The sequence below is a fragment of the Ascaphus truei genome, chromosome 8 (genome assembly GCF_040206685.1).
Source record: "Ascaphus truei isolate aAscTru1 chromosome 8, aAscTru1.hap1, whole genome shotgun sequence".
NCBI lineage: Eukaryota > Metazoa > Chordata > Amphibia > Anura > Ascaphidae > Ascaphus > Ascaphus truei.
In genome coordinates, this window is record NC_134490.1 from 47,007,232 (window position 1) to 47,027,231 (window position 20,000).

A 20,000-nucleotide genomic window follows, 5' to 3' on the forward strand; every position below is an offset into this window, starting at 1 on the left:
CATGACGGGGGCGTGACCATGGCATCACCCGGCAGGGTCGCTCTCATTGGCTGAACCGCCGGGGGCGTGGCCAGCACTTCATCGCCAGTTCTGAAGACAGTTTTGTCTTCAGAAAAATCTGGTCGCGCAACGCAGCAGCCAAGGCAGCAAGCCCAGCCCCAATTGAGGGGCGGTTCTTGTCCCTGCAGCGCACACCACAGCAGGCGCTGCAGCAGGCAGCGGGGACCTAGCCTTACACTGACTGAAGGATTGATTTGAAACTGAAAGGCAGCCATTTAGTGAACACTTTTAAACAGGATTTTGCTGATCGATCACGAGAGAACAAATTGATCAGCAGCTTAGGTAATTAGTTTTCAATAAAGGTAATCAAATGCTGCATATATTAAAACAAAAAAAAGATTTTTTTTAAGCTGCCTCTTTAAGGAGGATTAGAGTGAGTGGTTATATAAACAGTTTAGTGAGTACTATAGTTATAGGGAGGGGTTACAGGGAGAGTTATAGCGATTAGTCATATAAGCAAAGCAGTTAAGGGAGTGTTATAGGGATTGATAATAGGAGCAGTTAGCGGTGGAGTTGCAGTTCGGTATTTTAATGATTTATTTCAAAGTGTGTGTTATTAACAGCAATGTTTTCTTTTTGCATAAAATAGATTTGCCAGTACTCATATAACTGTAATCTCTGTGCCTATCGGTGCAATAAGGAACGTTAAATAACCCATTTCATACAGTGCGCGTCATCTGGTGCAAACTGATGCAGGATAAAATACTTGCATGTCTAGAAGCTTATTGAGCAGCTTGTGGGGGGGGGGGGGGGGTTATAGTGCCTCCCTTCAAGGTATATAATCTCCCAGTAAGGTCTCTGTAAAATAACTTTCCACTTAACTTGCTTACATGTAAGTATCTTTACTGGTGTATCCAGTTTCTAACTGCACTAAATTACATAAGCTTATGAGTATATTAACCCCTTCAGGGTATATTTCACATAACATTTGTATACATTTAGCATAGGGCCTGCTATAGAGACTTACCTTGACGTTTGGTAGCAGGCTTGGCATTATTTGATAAAAGGATACACACAAAAGTCTCCTTTGTCTTATAGGTTTCACTATGTATATTTATTTCCCCATTTATTGCTGTCCCAATGGGAGAAGCGCAGGGATACCCTTTCTGTTTTTTTACATATGTATGGCACATCTTTTCACCAGCAGGATGCTCGGTACACGGAGAAGCGCGGTGAATATACATATTTGTTTTACCTAGAAGCAGATCGCTGCCTCACCGCCGTATAGTGGTAATGCATGATTCGTATCTTTAGTTACAGCACTGGTCAGTCTTAATCAATTCTGACCCAACAATGAAAGAAGCTTACGTGTTCAAAGTGTGCCATGATCTGGTCTTCTAACTCCACTTAACCCCTTTGCAGGCAGAAGGGACTCATTATATTGAATGGAGTTCACAGTTAGCAGGGCAGGGGTTAAACAAGGCAAAGTGACAGTGTTGTAGAGGCCAAACAATGAAGAAGCATTTCTCTTGTAATAGTGTGTCACAGCAAATGTGGTAGCCTCCAAAAAAAACATATATTTATGGCACCACTTCCAAAATCTTAACGAGCCATTCCATCAACAGCAGCGGAATGGCTGCAAGGCACAAAATTGCTTCTATGTCCATTTGTTTTTTTATTTATTTTTTCTACAGTCATAAGGCTTGTGTCAACAGTAATAGACTTTAGGAACAGGAAAGGTTATCCAACCACGGCAGCCCTAAATAACAGGATATTTAAAGGATATTCTTACCTTGCGCTTGTTCGTTGGGCAGACATAGAGATAGCTCAAAATGGTCTTTAATCCCACTTTATCATTCAGCTTTTCATACGTTGTCCCATAATCTGTTGACCTGTCACAAACACAAAAGAGCTTTAATAAGTACGAATATTCCTCCACGTGTTAAATGGAGGGGGTTCAGGAATCAGTCATATTTGGAGCCTTGCGCATGTCTATGGTTTGTAATATTAACAAAGGTGTTACAGGCTTGATTTGCAGTCTGATATAGCCTTATATATATTGTTTTTGCAACAAAGTAACAGCACTCAGACCTTTTCTGGCCGTTATACTATTTTTTGGTATTTGTGTTTAATGATATGTATATGCTTAATAACTTTGCATATCTACTGTAGGTTGGAAAGCATAACTGCATTAAGAACAGTAGCAGCTATCACAATATATAACAAAATGAAAGATACTTGAGGCAAAAATTAAGTAAATCAGCAATATCTCAAGCATTAAATATCTCGAGCATTAATAGCGAACATGTGAATAATGTGAGATATGGGAAATAAATGAGGGAGATATTTTTAGGTTCCACCGGTTTGCAATCGGTTGAGGTCAATTTTATCAGGAAGTAGCAGAAAATAATAAATGTAAAGCCAAACAGCATCAGAGAATATCCAAGATAATTAGGGAGAGTTGCCAGTAAAATCTTTATGTATTGGGCCATGTGTACTAGATATAAGCAAAACCGAGCGTGTGAAATAAGAACATAGTACGATTAGTAGAACAAATTATTTAAAACCAGATCCCCAGGCCAAGCATTAATCTCTAGCGGTTTCCCGCCATATCTATTTAAAGTATTTTAGTTTCTTAAACATTTTTAACATGTTATACCTATGCTATGCATTTTTCATGCTTCACTGTGATATTTTAGTATCTTCCTGATTGTTTTCATCATTTAGTCAAATATAAAAAAAATAAACCAAAACAAACATTTTTAAGAACCAAAACCAAGAAACGAGTGCAAGTTCCACCCGTAATATTCACTGGGCAGTGTTCAGCCATTAGACGCCTTCTGGCGTTGGAAGACGCATTACAGCCTATTAAAGTCAATTAACTAGAACTGTCAATAATTGTGTTTCCAACTGCAAGAAGGTGTCTAATGACAGAACACATATGGTAAATATGAGCCATAATGCATGCAGGCCCATGTTGACTACACAGTGCTATGCCATAAGATACAGATGCAGCCACCACTATCCGATCACTTGCCTGGGTAAAAATGATGGCATCTCATAGTAAATGCCTCAACATTTCTGTGAGATTCCTAATGGCCAATCGGATTAACACAGCGGGGTCCCTGCAGTCCCATTCAGTTTGAATGGGACAACAGGGAACCCCCGCTGTGTTAATCCGATGGGCCATTAGGAATCTCACAGAAATGTGGAGGCATTTACAGTAAGATTGCCCCAGATTTTCCAAGGCAAGTGATCTAATACTGGTGGCTGCACCTGTACCTTGTGACCCTTTAAATTGAAAGAAGTCTAGAAGTGAACATTTTTAAATAACAAATATTGTTCCATTTGCCGACTATACCCAGGTTAGTGGGACAGAATGATCCAGTCCAGGTTTTCCAGTCCACTTTCTCTATAGAAGAAAGGATTACAAATGGAAGGATGAAGACATGGATGTGGGGGACAACCCCATGCATTATATCTACCTAACCACTCATAGCTTTTCCGCAAGATAACACATTGCCTTTTCTGTGCTTCCGTAATATTGCACAGTTACACGTTCTTGAAAATCTACACCTTAAATGTGACCATAATCATAATCATTCATATTAATTTGAATGTGCCAATATTTTTTATTTGTTTAATTATCTCAATAGAATTGCACTGTATTTTTGTTCCGACAATACAATGTAATGTGTAAAAATTACCATAATCCTCACCTATAATATATATTCTACTGTATAATATGTATTTTTGGGTGGCAATATTTTTTTTTCAGACACGAGTGTTATTTATTTATATATATATATATATATATATATATATATATATATATATATATATATATATATATATATATCGCCTGAGGAAGAGAGGAGAACTCTTGAAAGCTTGTCCTATGACATACATTGTTAGTCCAAATAAAAAATGTATCACCTAATACAGAATTTATTCTGCACTATCACAGCTATTTCCGATATATATATATATATATATATATACACACATATACACACACACACACACACACACACACACACACACACACATATAACCTTTTCCCCTCCCATAAAATCCCTATTCTAAACTCTATACACTTTCTTTTAAAGATATACCAGTTACATGTAAAACGCTACTGTATATTACACCTTTTTTTTTTTAAATAACTACAGTCCAAAATATATTACTAGAAAATATTGTAATATTATAGCTGAGCAAGAGTATTAGCAGTAGTCCAAAAGCAAACTTGTATTATCAAATCATTAGTGGAAGTTCATTTCAGTGAATAAAATAATCTATTAATGCCAAAAGCCTGAAATGCACCTACAGTATGGCGAACGTTCAGAATAGAGTAGTGAGATGGAACAGTAGAAAAGAGTAGAGGAGCATTTCCATGAAATGTTTGTAAGGAAGTTGGCATTTAAATAACTTCATTATGAGGCAATGACAGTTTTACCAGTACTGGTATAAATGACATTTCTATAACGGCAATCTTAAATTGCACGGTTTAAGTAAAGTCACGGAATTCCATTAATCCCCCAGCTGTATACAAGGAAACTAAATTACAGAGTAGGAATTGTTCAATAATAGAAGCAACACACAATGTCGTTACTTTATGAAATCTTAAGAGAACAGATTATCTCCGGTTTTAGTCATATTGTCACGCTGAAAAGAAATAAAAGTGTTTTAGTTTTCGGATAAATCTATCAGGTTTTTGTTGAGGGTGGAAAACGTGAGACCCAGGTGACTTTCTAGTAGGGGTGGTCTTGATTATGTTAGTAGAGCAACGATTATGACAAATCTTGGTGTTGCTAGTAGTTTAGGGCAGCGGTACGCAAACTGGGGGGAGCACCCCCCCTGATTTTTTTGGGGGGGGTGTGGGCAGTTGCAGAGGTCCCGCGATCCTCCCCAAGGCATTTAAATGAAATGCCTGGAGAATGCGCAAGGCCTCTGCAACCACTACTTACCGGGATTCAGCCAGCTTCAGGACGCGTGACATGGCAACGCGGCGTGAAATGACGTTGTGGGGTCATGTGACATCACGGTTGCCTTGGTAACATGACGTCAAATGACGCCGCGGGTCACGTAACGTGACGTCACACGGCCCCACAACGTCATTTGAAGCTGCGCGAGGCAAGGAGAGGGGTGTGCACAACGGAAGAGAGCAGACAGGGGGGCGCAGCAAAAAAAGTTTGTGCACCTCTGGTTTAGGGCAATGTTTTTCAACAGGGGCTCTTAGCAAGCCTTGGATTCTCCGAGCATCCCTAAACAGATCCCTGCAATTGTCAGGTGAAAATTGTGCCAAATCCAGAAGACTTTACAATGCATCTGATCTCACGCGCTATTAACCACCATGAGTCTAAGTTCTTTCTAAACTAAAGCTGTCTCACATTTGAATGTGGTCTGTAACTGTTACATACGCCTATAACTTACTTTATCTTTAACTGTTCATGCAATGTCTTCATATTTAATGTATAACCCTGTTCACTTAATACAATGTAATATTATATATATATATATATATATATATATATATATAAGAACAAAAAAATGTGGCGCCAGAGTAGTACTAGGTGAACTATAAGTGAATGAACTGTAGTGATTCTATATAAATAAAGTGCATATGATTCTTAAAGTGTACCTAAAATTTTACTTAAACTACAATTGTGCAATAATGGATAATTTATACCTAACCGTGATATTAGAAATTCTATTCTACATAACACAACACCTTAAAGAATATATAACAAATATGAAAAATATTATTAAAAAAATATATATATATATACAATACAAAAAGTGCTAAAAAATGAAAAACATGAAAAAAATATAAAAAGTCCAACCAGTCCTTCAATAGTCAGTCCATATAAATTGGTATGGATGTGTACAAGGGGGTCTTCGGCTGCTCTCAAATGGGATAAACCACCTCCACGAGTACCTACAAGCAAAAAAAGAGAGAGAGCGCACGCCCCATAGCATAACACTGTTGTATATTTATTTAAAATAGGGGAAGGGAAGGAACAGGGGGGGGGGGGGGGGGAATCAAACTCACAAGATGTAAGAATATAAAAGGCAGTGTGTGAATAATATCACCACCATCCGGTTCTGCTGGGCAAAATCACCTCCCGACCACTGATCAGGACGGCTGCAAACCGGATACCAGGGACGCCGCTACACCGTTTATCTGCTGCCCAAATTCAGCTCTCCACTTCCGAAATGGCCGCTGTATTCTTCCCGCGCTGTGTCTGGCCTCAGGCGCGTGCGCAGTGTCTTCGTGACGTAATCGCGCTCTCAGTTTCCCTGACGCGTTTCGTCACCAGTCGGCGACTTTCTCAAAGCCCTTTGAGAAAGTCGCCGACTGGTGACGAAACGCGTCAGGGAAACTGAGAGCGCGATTACGTCACGAAGACACTGCGCACGCGCCTGAGGCCAGACACAGCGCGGGAAGAATACAGCGGCCATTTCGGAAGTGGAGAGCTGAATTTGGGCAGCAGATAAACGGTGTAGCGGCGTCCCTGGTATCCGGTTTGCAGCCGTCCTGATCAGTGGTCGGGAGGTGATTTTGCCCAGCAGAACCGGATGGTGGTGATATTATTCACACACTGCCTTTTATATTCTTACATCTTGTGAGTTTGATTCCCCCCCCCCCCCCCCTGTTCCTTCCCTTCCCCTATTTTAAATAAATATACAACAGTGTTATGCTATGGGGCGTGCGCTCTCTCTCTTTTTTTGCATATATATATATATATATATATATATATATATATATATATCATCATAAGTTTGTACCCAGGACATACTTGAAAACGAAAGGTAAGTTTTAATTATTTCCTGGTAAAAACTTTTATAAATAAATTAATTAAAGCGGGTCGGGGTGCTTTACAATGCATCTGATCTTAGACATGCTATTAGAGAGGGTTGGGGTTCCTTACAATTCATCTGATCTCAGATGTGCTATTAGAGAGGGTTGGGACTCCTCAGAATTTAACAAATTAATTATAGGGGTTCTTAACAACATAAAAAAGGTTGAAAAACAGTGGTTTTTGGAGTCTTATAATAGCTTTGGAATGCATCATCCAGATGCAGTAGCGGAGGTTGTATTTGTATCCATCCTCAGATTAAATAAAAACCTAGGCGAATCTATGTTATCATGCTGATCCCACAGTTCTCAAACAGTTTACAATATTGCCTGATGCTTTCAGATGCCTCCTGGTGACGCCTTCTCTGCATACATTATAGTGCAAAAAAACAATAACTAAACATTCCATAACCCTTTCTGTCAATGATTAAACCTAAACAGGGTTTTATATTTATTTACTGACATTACTATGGGAGTATTTTTCAAATCCTTCCTGCTGCAGCTCATAAATTTGAACTAATTTCCCTTGATTTTTCAAAGTAAAAAACCCTATAGGTTTCTATAGTGTTCCTTTCCTATTGTAAGCCTGGTGCTGTTTTGGATACCTGCAGTAATGTTAGAATAAGCCTGGTCATGTTTAAACATCTGGCAGAATCATGTTGCTTATAATTACCCAAATGTTAGTAACTATTCATTTATCAAAAACAAATCCCACTGAAAAGATACCCAAAGATAGCCGATGACACATTTCCTAATAACAGTAATAGTATTCCTTTTACCGAGTGACCTCAGAGTTCTGGTAAAATATTATCTTAATTCACAACAAACATCAGCACTCGCATTGTAATTCGTCTGCAAATAATAGGGTTATTTCAATTTTACGATGAACAATGAGTGGGTAAACTATGGTAGAGAATTACTACAGTATGTGGTTCATTAAATAATAATTGGCAAATGACTAACTTGTTTATGATTTTGCAGTGACTGATTAACTTACTATTACTACAGTAGGTTTGTGAGGAATACTGCTGTCTGCTTTCTATTCAGCTGATCTGTGGTTTGTTTGATTAATGCAACATGCCCTTTTGTAATTACTGGTAATGTTAACGTGTGGCAGTGCATTAATAGAAACATGCTGTACATCCGAGTTAGCTCAGCAAATTATTTTAATCTCAAAAGTCCTGTTAATAAAATGAGGTTTGGGCAAAGTATGAATTCCAAGCCCATCTTTAATGCAGATGTTTCTAAATGATAAGATAGTCTGTCACGGTATAAAGACATCTGGTTCAACAGGTGTCAGTTATGTTCTACTGTAGCTGTAAGTGTCATCTTATAAGATGTCTGGAACAAAACAAAAAGCTCATGTCATATTACTACATATTACTTCAGAAACAGAAAGCTACTTTATGCCAGTCAGAGTATAATTTTCATGTTTGTGTCCAATTTAATAGAACTGAAGTCCAAGTTTGATTTTTTTTCCCCCCAATGACCACATGTATACAGAGATGAACGTGGTTTGTTTACATACTACGGGCCATAACAGCCACTACTGACCATCCTAGGACACAGCTGTCCGACATTGCAAAACTAATTTGTATCTTGCCTGCTAAATCCCATGAACACAACCTGAAGACCACAGTTCTTTAATTCTGTGTGTAACTGCAGTCCTAGGAGAGCTACTATTCTGAAATAACAAGCCTTTGATTTATGATGAATAATATGGGGTTTTATAAGGTTCAGATACGTGGGTAGAGTCTTCATGGAAATTCATAGCATATCTTCCAGGGAAGAAAGTCAAAGGGATGAGCAAATACCAGAAAGTTTCATTTGTAGCTCAACTGGTATTATTATAATAGAGTATCAGATATTTGCAATGTAAATGGCAAACTATTATTAGATATGCAAGCCAATATTTAGGGTGTTTGAAGGTGTATAGCATTGGGGTCTGATTATCATAGACCCCTGGATGCAAAATGGGTGCTATAATGCTGTAAGAAAACTTTACCAGATATATTACATTAAAAAAAATCCTATTCAAATCGGTGGCATCTTCTATTATTTCTATCCGGGTGCTGTGTTTTGCATCACTTTTGCAGCTGGGATACTTTGATTAATGGCACCCTTGAGCTTTTAGGTCTAATATAACAGGTGGCACACAGGACAACACAAGCCTCCAAAGGGCATTGCAGCTGGGCTAATAGCTCAGGGAATCACAGGCACCCAACAAGACAGAGCAGAATGATATGGAGGAGTTGAGGTCTTACCTTATGAGAGGCTTCTGGAGGGAAAGTAGATGTACAGCTACCATAAAAGGATTGGTAATAGAACCTCTAAGAAGCAATTCAGCTTGTTTGCAAAGGGAGACCTGAGGCCATGTTGTGAAGAACCCAGCTCACTGCATCAGGGAAGCATTTCCTGAGGCTTCTACTGTATGTATAATAACTATGGGGACTCAAGCAACTTTTCACACCTAGCTCCAACTTTCCAATAGGTAATGTATGACTGGCTATGAATGCGCTGCAGGAGCAGGAGTGAGCACCTGCAAGAGTGAGCACCTGCAAGAGTGAGCACCTGCAAGAGTGAGCACCTGAAACGCAGGAGAGGCTTGCTGATAAATATTTGTTGTAGGTGAGGTGTCAGCAGAAGTGCAGTGTGTCTGTTTAACCCTTTCAATGAAAGCAGTGTCAGCAAACCTGCTTTCCAATGCACAGCAGGCCCCTCCGGCAGTGAGTTAGGGGATACCTGCTTTACAAGGATATAATGTCAGTTTGATGACCAAACCTCAACTTTTGGACCTCTGTAAATAAACAGAGGTAAAAGCAGAAGACAAAGTACAAATTGGGTGACTATAACCTTAAGAAGTTAGGGTATAAAAATGATACCTTTCTCGGAGCAGCTAATGAAAAAATTATAAAAAGCCTCCCTGTGTTTTGCCCTTTACAGAGGGAAAGATTTAGGACTAGCTGGGATTGGGGCTACACTGTGGGGTTTACTGAAACATCACAGTAATTATTTTAATTACAATTATAAAGCCTAAATCTTTGTATATTGTAAATGAGAGTGCAGGAGATTGAGTTTTCCAAGTACCCCTTGAAATGTAGAATTGTTCCAGTTACTGTATACTTTCTGATGTACGGCTCTGAAAGATTTTATAAGTAAACAATGTTTTTATAGGCCTCAAAGGGCCTTCAAAAGTTCAAGGTTTACTTCAGGGAGCCCTTTATAGCAAAGCAGGGCACAGTAATAATAACCTTTACAAGTTGTTTGTAATGTAGACCCCTTGATGAATCTGTTCTCTCTTGCAGGGAGCCTGCAGAGCTCTTCAGAGAAATGTTCTGGGTCAGCAAGGTCTAAATGAGCAGAAAAATACAAGTTGAAAGCAGATTAGGGTCACATGGATAGCTCTGTCTGCCCATTGTTTATACATAGGGGGCGATTCACTAAGCAGTGATAAAAATCATTGCTGTTGCGTCCGATTCAGATTGTTTCAATCGTGCTTTAAGAAATGAAGCCAAACGCGGGATTCACTAAGAAGTGGGGCATTTTTTTGTCTGATCACGCTACTTGTTTTTTCCCCCTGCTATCGTGCTGTCAATTCTACAGCACGATAGCTGATAATAAAAAAAACAGCCTGTATGAGCTACATGGGGACGTTGCATCTCCATGCACGGCTCTTACAGGCGATCGCACAGTATAAATATACATTTAAGTGTACATGTGCAGGGGGTCTCCTGAGCTGGTATCCCCTGTGCTTTTAAATCTCTCACGTGACCGGGGGATTTAAATCATGCAGGGGGATACCAGCACCCCATAATGGGGCCTTTATCTCATGAATTAGGGGGGCCCGAGGCTATAACCAATCCGGTTCAGCTTAGGAGATTCCTTGCTCATGTACGCTGGTATCAAAATATACATAACAATATAAAATAATTCATTACCGTAGCGGCTATCCGCTATGGTAATGAAGCTGCTTCAAAGTAACTTTTATTAATAGTGTGCAATTACCCCCAATAAACATTACAATATGTACTACCCACCCACCCCCTGTGCCCACAACAACACATATACCCCCCTAACATACATAAAAGTATTTTATTTTTTAAAGCACAGGATTGATACTATAGGCCGGCGGGGGGCTTTGGGTGGTCCTTGCAGATATCTGTGGGCCTTCGGGTGGTCCCCAATTGTGTCTGGGGGTCCTCGGATGGTCCCCATGGGTGTCTGGGTGGTCTCTTCGGCTGTCCGGGGCTCCCCACTGGACTTCGGTACCAATCATGTGCCCCCTAAAAAAACACGAACCGATACTTTGAAATAAATACACCTCTCCTCCCCCATAACACATACAGTACAGTAATGGGCAAAATTACTATTATCCAGATATGGATAATAGTGCATTTGCCCATTTAAAATACAACATTAACAAGCAGAAATAAAGTAAATAAAGCTTGCACTCACCCCTGCCAGGCTGCCACGATGAAGGCCGCCTTCATCCTCATCACCGCCCATGTCCTCCATTGTCCTCAAAAATCCAATCTAACGTCCCCTTAATCACCTTAGCAATTAGTAACTGCTATAGTAATTAAGGAGTTAACCCACCTCCCTCACTACCCACCCAGGAGGCCTAACCACCCTCCCCTGGCAACTACCCACACCCTCCACCCATTCATTGGTACAATGGTTACATCATGCTCATATAATATGGGCATGATTTACAACTATAGCAATACATGATGAAGGCCCCCCCAAAAAATATCCAAAATACAGTAGAAAAATCAATACGTTACTAATGCCAAGAAAACAATTTATTGGCACTTGGTACATCATGCCCATATAATATGGACATGATTTCACACTATGCCAGTCAATGGTCAACCTAAAAATAAACCAATCACAAACAATATCAAAGGCATTAAAAACAAATCACCAAATAAACAACAATAAGCAAGTAAACACAACATTCCCACCATTCAATTAAGCAAATACCAATTAAACACCAGAATTAACAATCAAAACACCAAAACAAATACATCAATACCCTATTTCCTCGATTCTAAGACGCCATCGATTCTAAGACGCACCCTTGATTTAATAAAAAAAATTGGGGGGGAAAAAACATTATATTAAATGTGCAGAATTTTTTTCTGGGGGGAGAGAGAGAGAGAGAGGAGAGAGGGGGGGAGAGAGAGAGGGGAGAGAGAGGGGGAAGGGGGGAGAGAATGGAGAGAATGGTGGAATAAGAGGAGAGAGGGGGGAGAAGGGGGAGGGAGAATGGGGGGAGGGGAGAGAGAGCAGAATGGGGGAGAGAGAAAAGGAGAGGGAGAGAGAGAAAAGGAGAGGGGGAGAGAGAAAAGGAGAGGGATAGGAGGGAAGGGGGAGAGGGCTACGAGGGAAGGGGGAGAGGGATAGGAGGGAAGGGGGGAGAGGGATAGGAGGGAAGGGGGAGAGGGATAGGAGGGAAGGGGGGGAGGGATAGGAGGGAAGGGGGGGAGGGATAGGAGGGAAGGGGGGGAGAGGGATAGGAGGGAAGGGGGGTGAGAGGGATAGGAGGGAAGGGGGGTGAGAGGGATCGGAGGGAAGGGGGGAGAGGGATAGGAGTGAAGGGAGAGGGATAGGAGGGAAGGGGGGAGAGGGATAGGAGGGATTATGGAGGGGAGAGGTTCACTCCAAGTTTCTCGCTAACGCTTCCTCCACCCAGGAGGGAAGGAGGGAGAGAGATAGGAAGGATGGGGAGAGGGAGAGAATGGAAGGACACACAGAGACAGACACACACAGAGATGCACACACACAGATATACACACACACAGAGATGCACACACACAGAGATGCACACACACAGATATACACACACAGAGATGCACACACACAGATACACACACACACACAGAGATGTACACACACACACACAGAGTCAGACTGACAGACACACACAGAGATACATACACACACACACACACACACACACACAGAGATATACACACACACAGATACAGAGATGCACACACAGATCTCCTTCTGCACGTGCAGCTCACACACAGATTTGACATGGGGGAGAGGGGCTTCTGTGAAAACATACCCCTGTCCGTGGGATCTCCACTTAACTCTCTGCACCTCCATGGAGGGGGCGGCCATGCTCTCTCTACACAGAGGGGGAGGAGGGGGGGCCCGTGATCGCAGACATTTTTGCTGCACACAGAAAACCCGGCAGGCATCTCCAGCAGCGCCCCCTGGCTGTTTTTTTTTCCCCCCAGTACATCGATTGTTACACGCAGACCTATTTCAGCCACGTGAAAAAGGGAAAAAACCTGCGTCTTACAATCGAGGAAATACGGTAAATAAAAGAAAGCTCCAAATAAACACCATAATTCAAATGAAAAATAGCTAAACTAACCCACAATTAAAAAGCAAACACCAAAGACACCCCTGAAATATTCCATAGAAAACACCACCAAAAATGCCAGCATACAAAATCAAAACACAAAATAAATAGCATTAAAAAAAAGTACCAAAATACATTCAAAATACATAAAAGCAAGCATTTGCCAAAATATGTCACTGTATTTATGTATAGCCCTAACGGGGCATACATATATACATTTGCAATCAATGGGCATTCCAAAAAATTACATGAGAATAAAATACAATGAAAAATAACATACATTCAATGTTTTTTCTTACCTTTAGATGTCTTCACCCTCCGATTCCAGGGGTCTCAGGAAGCTCCAAAACCAAATCACGATCCCAAACAGCAACGGGCCACAGGTAAAGTCCAAAGTCCTTTTCTTCATCTGTTAATTGTAATTCATTTGTGGGCTTCTTCTTCTTCTGTATCTTCTTTTTCATCTTCATCTGTAACGGAATTGTAATCCTATTGTGGAGGAGGACCTACCTCCTCAATTTCTTGCCGTCAAATGAGGCTGCACGGGCTTTTATATGGCCTGTGACGTCACATAGTTACATACTATATTAACTGCTACAGTGATTAGGGGACATTAGATTGTATGTTTGATAGTACTGTATTGTTTGTGGCAACGGAGGACATGGACGGGGATGAAGATGAGGACGTCCTTCATCGTGGCAGCCTGGCAGGGGTGAGTTTTATTTACTTTATTTATGCTTGTTAATGTTTTATTTTAAATGGGCAAATGCACTATTATCCATATCTGGATAATAGTAATTTTGCCCATTACTGTACTGTATGTGTTAGGGGGCAGGGGGGGAGGGTATATTTATTCCAAAGTATTGGCTGTTGTGTTTTTTTGGGCACAGGATTGGTACCGCAGTCCAGCGGGGACCCCCGGACACCTGCCGAGACCACCGAGGACCCCCAGACACACGCTGGAACCACCCGAGGACCCCCAGACACCAGCGGGAACCACCCAGTCACCCCTATGGGGCCACCGGACACTGTGGGGACCACCTGGAGGCCCCCGGACACCTGCACGGACCACCCGAGGCCCCCTTGGACACCCGTACGAACCACCCGAGGACACCCACCGCTGTGCAAAAAAATATAAACAATGCTTGTATTCATGTCTCCATCTCTTTTGTGCCAGCCTTTAGCTGGTGAAAAGAAATGGTGAGCTTTTAAAGTACGATTCACTTATCACTGCTTTGTGAATCACGCTGACTGGCAAAAAAAGGTGTGTTTGCCTTTTTTTGCCTGATCGTACACATTTTTTATCACGGACTGTGTTTTGGTGAAAAAATGCCTTGTAAGCACGATACTGCAGTGTTATCACTGCTTTGTGAAGCAAGCAGCAGGCAGAATCGTGCTTTTAAGGCATTTATCTCACTTTAAATTACTTACCACTGCTTTGTGCATAGCCCCCACAGTGTGAAGTCATAGACCCTACATAATGCCTGGTTTTATTATCTTTTCTTGCCCTTATTACATTATACATATTTTCATCCACACACAATATTTATAACTAGTAATAATTATTAGACAATTTCATTTTTCAGATGTAATTAGTAAGAGACCTGTGCAGACCCTTTATTTAAATATGATAGCTCCTTTTTTATTATTTATACCAGGTTAACCTTATCTTCCTTACATAAAGTGCATTGATCTTAATAAAAATAATTCAATAAGATCCTACATAATTCACAGACCTAAAGGTTAAGTTGCCTGGTACTAATGTATGACAACAAGCAGTGTAGCAGATCAGTGTCTCAATCCTCCGCTACGTCCAACCTCCCCCCCCCCAGTCACCTTCATTAGTCTCACTCTTGCCAACAGCAGCATTTTTAGTATTGGAAACAAATTAGCTGTCAGTGGTTTGAAATGACAGGGATAATCTAGTGTTGTATCTAAACATACCTTGCACCCGTGGCATTTTTGTTATTTTGATATGAATAATTCAACAGAATGCTGCTTCATCGCTTTTTGATTTCCTAGATCAAGCAAAGCTTACAAGAAAAAAAGAATTATGCATCAGTATATTTTCTTATAGGATAGATTTATTTATCCCTGTGCATCTGGGGATCAGCTGAGCAATAAAACAAGCTATTTATAGATACGTTTGGAATATGAATGAGAGTCAGTAATTTGTTCGCTTGACACCTCACCTTAGGTCAGATCTACTAGAAGAAGATGGATCTTTATCAGGAAACAGTGCAAGATAAATGGCAATGTTAACCTCTTTGATGCCAGAGAGAGAGAGAGAGAGAGAGAGACTAATTGTGCTGTAATGCATTGCTAAGCTTATCTGGCAGTGACTGGGTAATGAGATACGTGGGAATTCAACCTTGAAAACAAATGTCAACTTAACATTATGCACTGTAAAAAGTGGCCAAGGTGAGCTGGCGTAACACTTTATTTATACGGTATATGGATGAGCTGATATTTGTGTCAGTGGAAATATAGCTTTGAATATCGAATGGAAACAATGTCTGCCCTGACGAAGGGGACATCTCCGAAACATTGTGACTGTTACTTTGTATTATTTCCGTTGATGCATGTATCAGTATTGCTACAATGTTTCTCATGCTTTACTAAACAAAAACTTATATAAGCTGATATGATATGCCGTATTTATATATAGATTATTGTGTGAAAGCAGTGTCTGTGTCAGAAGCCTCAGTGGCCCTGAGCATCTCTTCAATTAACTACTGAAAATATCCATTAAGTATTAAATGCCAAATTCTATAGGTTTGTGTAATTATATATATATATATATATATATATATATATATGTGTTATGTATATGTATATATATATATATATATTTTTTTTAAAGGGACAGGCACTACTTTATGCAAAAAAGTGAAATGTATTGACGAAACGTTCAGTCAATACATTTCACCTTTCTGCATATAGGAGTGACTGTCCCTTTTTTCCTTTATCTTTTTGGACAGTATGCACCCTCCTTTTAACATTATTTTTTATTTTGTTTTGTGCGTGCCCTGTTTTTGATTTTATATATATATATATATAAAAATATATATAAAATCAAAAACGAATAGACGATACCATTCTGTGGCTAACGAAATGCTTTTATTTGTTTGAGCTTTCGAGATACATTGATCTCTTATTCTGGCGATGGTACATTGAATAAAGCAAGAAAGGTTTTTACTTAAACAGAGCATCTTGACTTATCTGTGACTGAAACCTATCCCTCCCCCCTGTGTAGTATACAGTGTGTATGAATGCATATATAACAGTACAGAAAACCAGGCACTCACATATGTGTAGATACAGGTGGTAGTAGGTTACAAACCATCCAGGTGTCAGCATGGCAGCACGTCTGATAGAAGAAAATAGGACAGATATATATATATATATATATATATATATATATATATATATATATATATATATATATATATATATATATATATATATATATATATATATATATATATATATATATATATATATATACATACATACATACACACTGATATTCTTATGTGTTTTGGAAAATTGGTGTTCTCGGATCCTTCGTATCGAGAAAATCTAGCTCTTTCTTTGTAATGACTTTATTCTTAGTCCCCCTTTGCAGGAGATCCCTCAGTTCTTCCGCAAATCCTATAATAGTGTTGCATTCTAATCTGCGATAGGTTTTATCTACATATGCCATTGGACATCTCCATATCTATTTTGGAGATAAGTTTTAATAATTCATCCCCTATTTCCTTCAGGTCTTTTTTTCATCACATTTATCTGGTATTTCATGCATCTACAGTACATTAATTCTGCATCTAACTATCCACACCAGTTTGTGTAGGGTTTAAAATCATTCCCATCACTAGTCCTGGAGGGGATCTAAAGGGGTTGGTTGTTATCAGTCACTATTGGTGCTTTAATATAATATTATTTATGCACACAAGTGGTGGTATTGTCACAACAGATAAATTAGAATGTTTACACTGATGCATTTTTTGGTTGTTTTCCATATCACTGCATAATATATCAACATTGAGGACCTGCACCAAGGAGAACTCTTTCTTCAGCACAATTATAAGAAGGATTTGGAAGAATCCGAGAATCATTCCAGTTGCAGGACTTCCATCACTTAAGGTGTCTTTATTTGAATTTTAACAATTGATTGTCATCACGTTTCTTCCTGTTGGACTTAGCGCTAGGTTATGCATCCTCCATCACTCCTTCGAGTTCAGGCTGGAGATCTCACTGTGGGTCCTGTAAATAGGTTTGTGCGTATAGATTAATGTATTAAGATGTGTCCTGACACTCTTTGTTGTTTTCCGTTAAGAAACTTGCCCCTTTAAGTAAGGGAACCCGTGAAGATTTTGATACATTTCTTATCTATTTAGACCCAAACAAAGTCAATTTGAAATTTACATCTACTATTAGTGAATCGGAAATAAATTCTTTAGATCTAACTATCTATATTGAAGATAACACTATAAAGACTAAAACCTATTGTAGCTTACCATTTGGTTGCCATTATGATAAATGGATTGAAAACATCCCCTTCGGACAGTAAAGAAGATTAAAAAGAAACTGTACTGATAACAATGTCTTTTTAGGACAGTCCAACATCCTCACTAAAAAGTTTGAAGAAATAAAATATAGAAAATCAAATATTGAGAGTGCTTTGACTAAAACTAAATCTTTCACAAGAAGTTCTATCCTTAGTAAAAAAAAAAAATACAGACGAATGCCAGAAAATTTTAAGTACCTTTTATTACTCATTGTAATAGGGACGCTGGAAAAATCAAACAAATTTTAAACCAACACTGGTATGTGTTAAAAAAGGATCCCGTTTTGGGGGATCATATCCCTGAAGACCACATGTTTTATTTAGAAAGGCCCCCAACATCAAAAATAAATTAGCACGTAGTGCTTTAACGAATAAAGAATCAACTAGATCTACATGGATGGACCATTCCTAAAAGTTTTCTTGGTTATAAAAGTTATACAGCCTGCAGTTACTGTATCGCTCAACTATAGGGGTTTTGTTCAAATCTAATAACTCCGGAATAACTTATAAAATCAGTAAACATATCAATTGTAGGTCTAAATTTGTGGTGTATCTCCTAGAATGTCCATGTGGTCTTCAGTACGTGGGGAAGACCATCCGCCCACTACGTACACATATCTTAGAACATAAAACGGAAGTTATAGACACACAGCGTTTCTAAGCATTTTGCTTTGGCACACAACGGTAATCCTAAGTGGTTAACCTGTAAACGTATCGAACAGATAATGTCTCATTGGAGAGCAGGTAATAGTGATGCGGATTTGATCAAATGAGAGTCATTTTAGATATATCAATTAGGCTGTATTATGCCATCAGGTCTGAAAATTGAATTTGACCTTAGTGCCGTTCTTTAAATTAAATGCCTCCCTATAATCATCATTGATTCTATATCCACACCTCTTCTCTATATTCCCATGGTTTAGATTACTTGTATGTGATTATAACATTTGTCTCTATCTTTGTCTATTTTCAGTTGCATTTGCGTCCTAGAAATTCTTAGATTTTTTAACATTAGTTATGTGTTTGATTAAATATTGAACCACCATGCATGTTTACATGGAGGATTTAAATGTGTGTGACACTTATACTATGTGTCAATATATTTATTGTACCTTGTGTATTGGTATTCATGTTACTTAGTATTTAGCTTTGAATTAAGACCCTGACTATTTATCCCCGCAACACCAATGAGATGATCTCAAGGGGTATTTAGGGGCAGACACTGCAGACACTCCTGATGAAACCGGTTAGCCGGAGAAACGCGTAGCGTGTGAGCAGAGTTCATTGCGAGGGATTCTCTATCCAGTGTTGCCTGCCTCCTGTCATCTGAGAATTTAACCCGGAAGTGTGGGAGCTGAAACGAGTGACGTGGGTCTAGCATAGAAGAGGAGTGGAGAGAATGCCCCGGTCCTCGTGCTTGTTACTCGTTCAAATACAGTATGCTGTTTTATATGTGACACCATGTGATGTGTCTATGGATATGGATAATAGCTCATTTGCCTATTTAAAATCAAACATTAGCCAGCCAGCCAGCATAAATAAACATTATTTTATTATATTCTTTTTGAATTAAAATTATTTTAATTGTATCATCATTTCAGCATTGGCAACACGAGTGCAGTCATTGGGGTTTCTTTTTGTTGGTTTTAGTATTGTTTCACTCCAAAGTGCCCAATGGTAAATCCAAACGGATGTTCCCTCGTCGAGATCTTCCACTAAAATAACACGTACAGGCCTTTTATATGGCCTGTGACGCCACATTATAGGGTAAGATGGTACAGCTGCAATCCGATTGGACACTGTATCGTGCCCGCCGCTTAAAAAATTTTTTTTTAATGTATTGTAATCTCTTAGGGAGGTACGTTGCATCCTTAAAACCACATCTCATATCACATGATATTACAGCCAATGGGATTGAAGACAATCCCATTGGTTGCTGTACCATGTGATAGGTCAAATTAGTTTAAAGGACGTGACATCATCCCTTAAAGTGATGTCACATCCCTTTGAACTAATGTAATGGTAATATTTGCCCCTTTAGGGTATTTGGCCTTTGGTGGGTGTTTATAACTACCGGGTGGGTAGTGGGAGGGGTTAACCCCTTCATTACCTTAGCAGTATTAACCACTAAGGTAATGAAGGGGTTTACTCCACCTGCAACCCCCCTGAAAGGCCTAAACACCCACCAAGGGCCA

At 39.5% G+C, this 20,000-nt stretch overlaps 1 protein-coding gene across 1 annotated transcript in view; it reads right to left on the minus strand.

Annotated features, from left to right (window-relative positions):
* SORCS1 (sortilin related VPS10 domain containing receptor 1) overlaps nt 1–20,000 on the minus strand; it is a 442,630-nt gene that overhangs the window by 233,287 nt on the left and 189,343 nt on the right. The window contains 1 exon segment of the mRNA XM_075611820.1: nt 1,793–1,892. Within this exon segment, the coding sequence (XP_075467935.1) occupies nt 1,793–1,892 (100 nt within the window).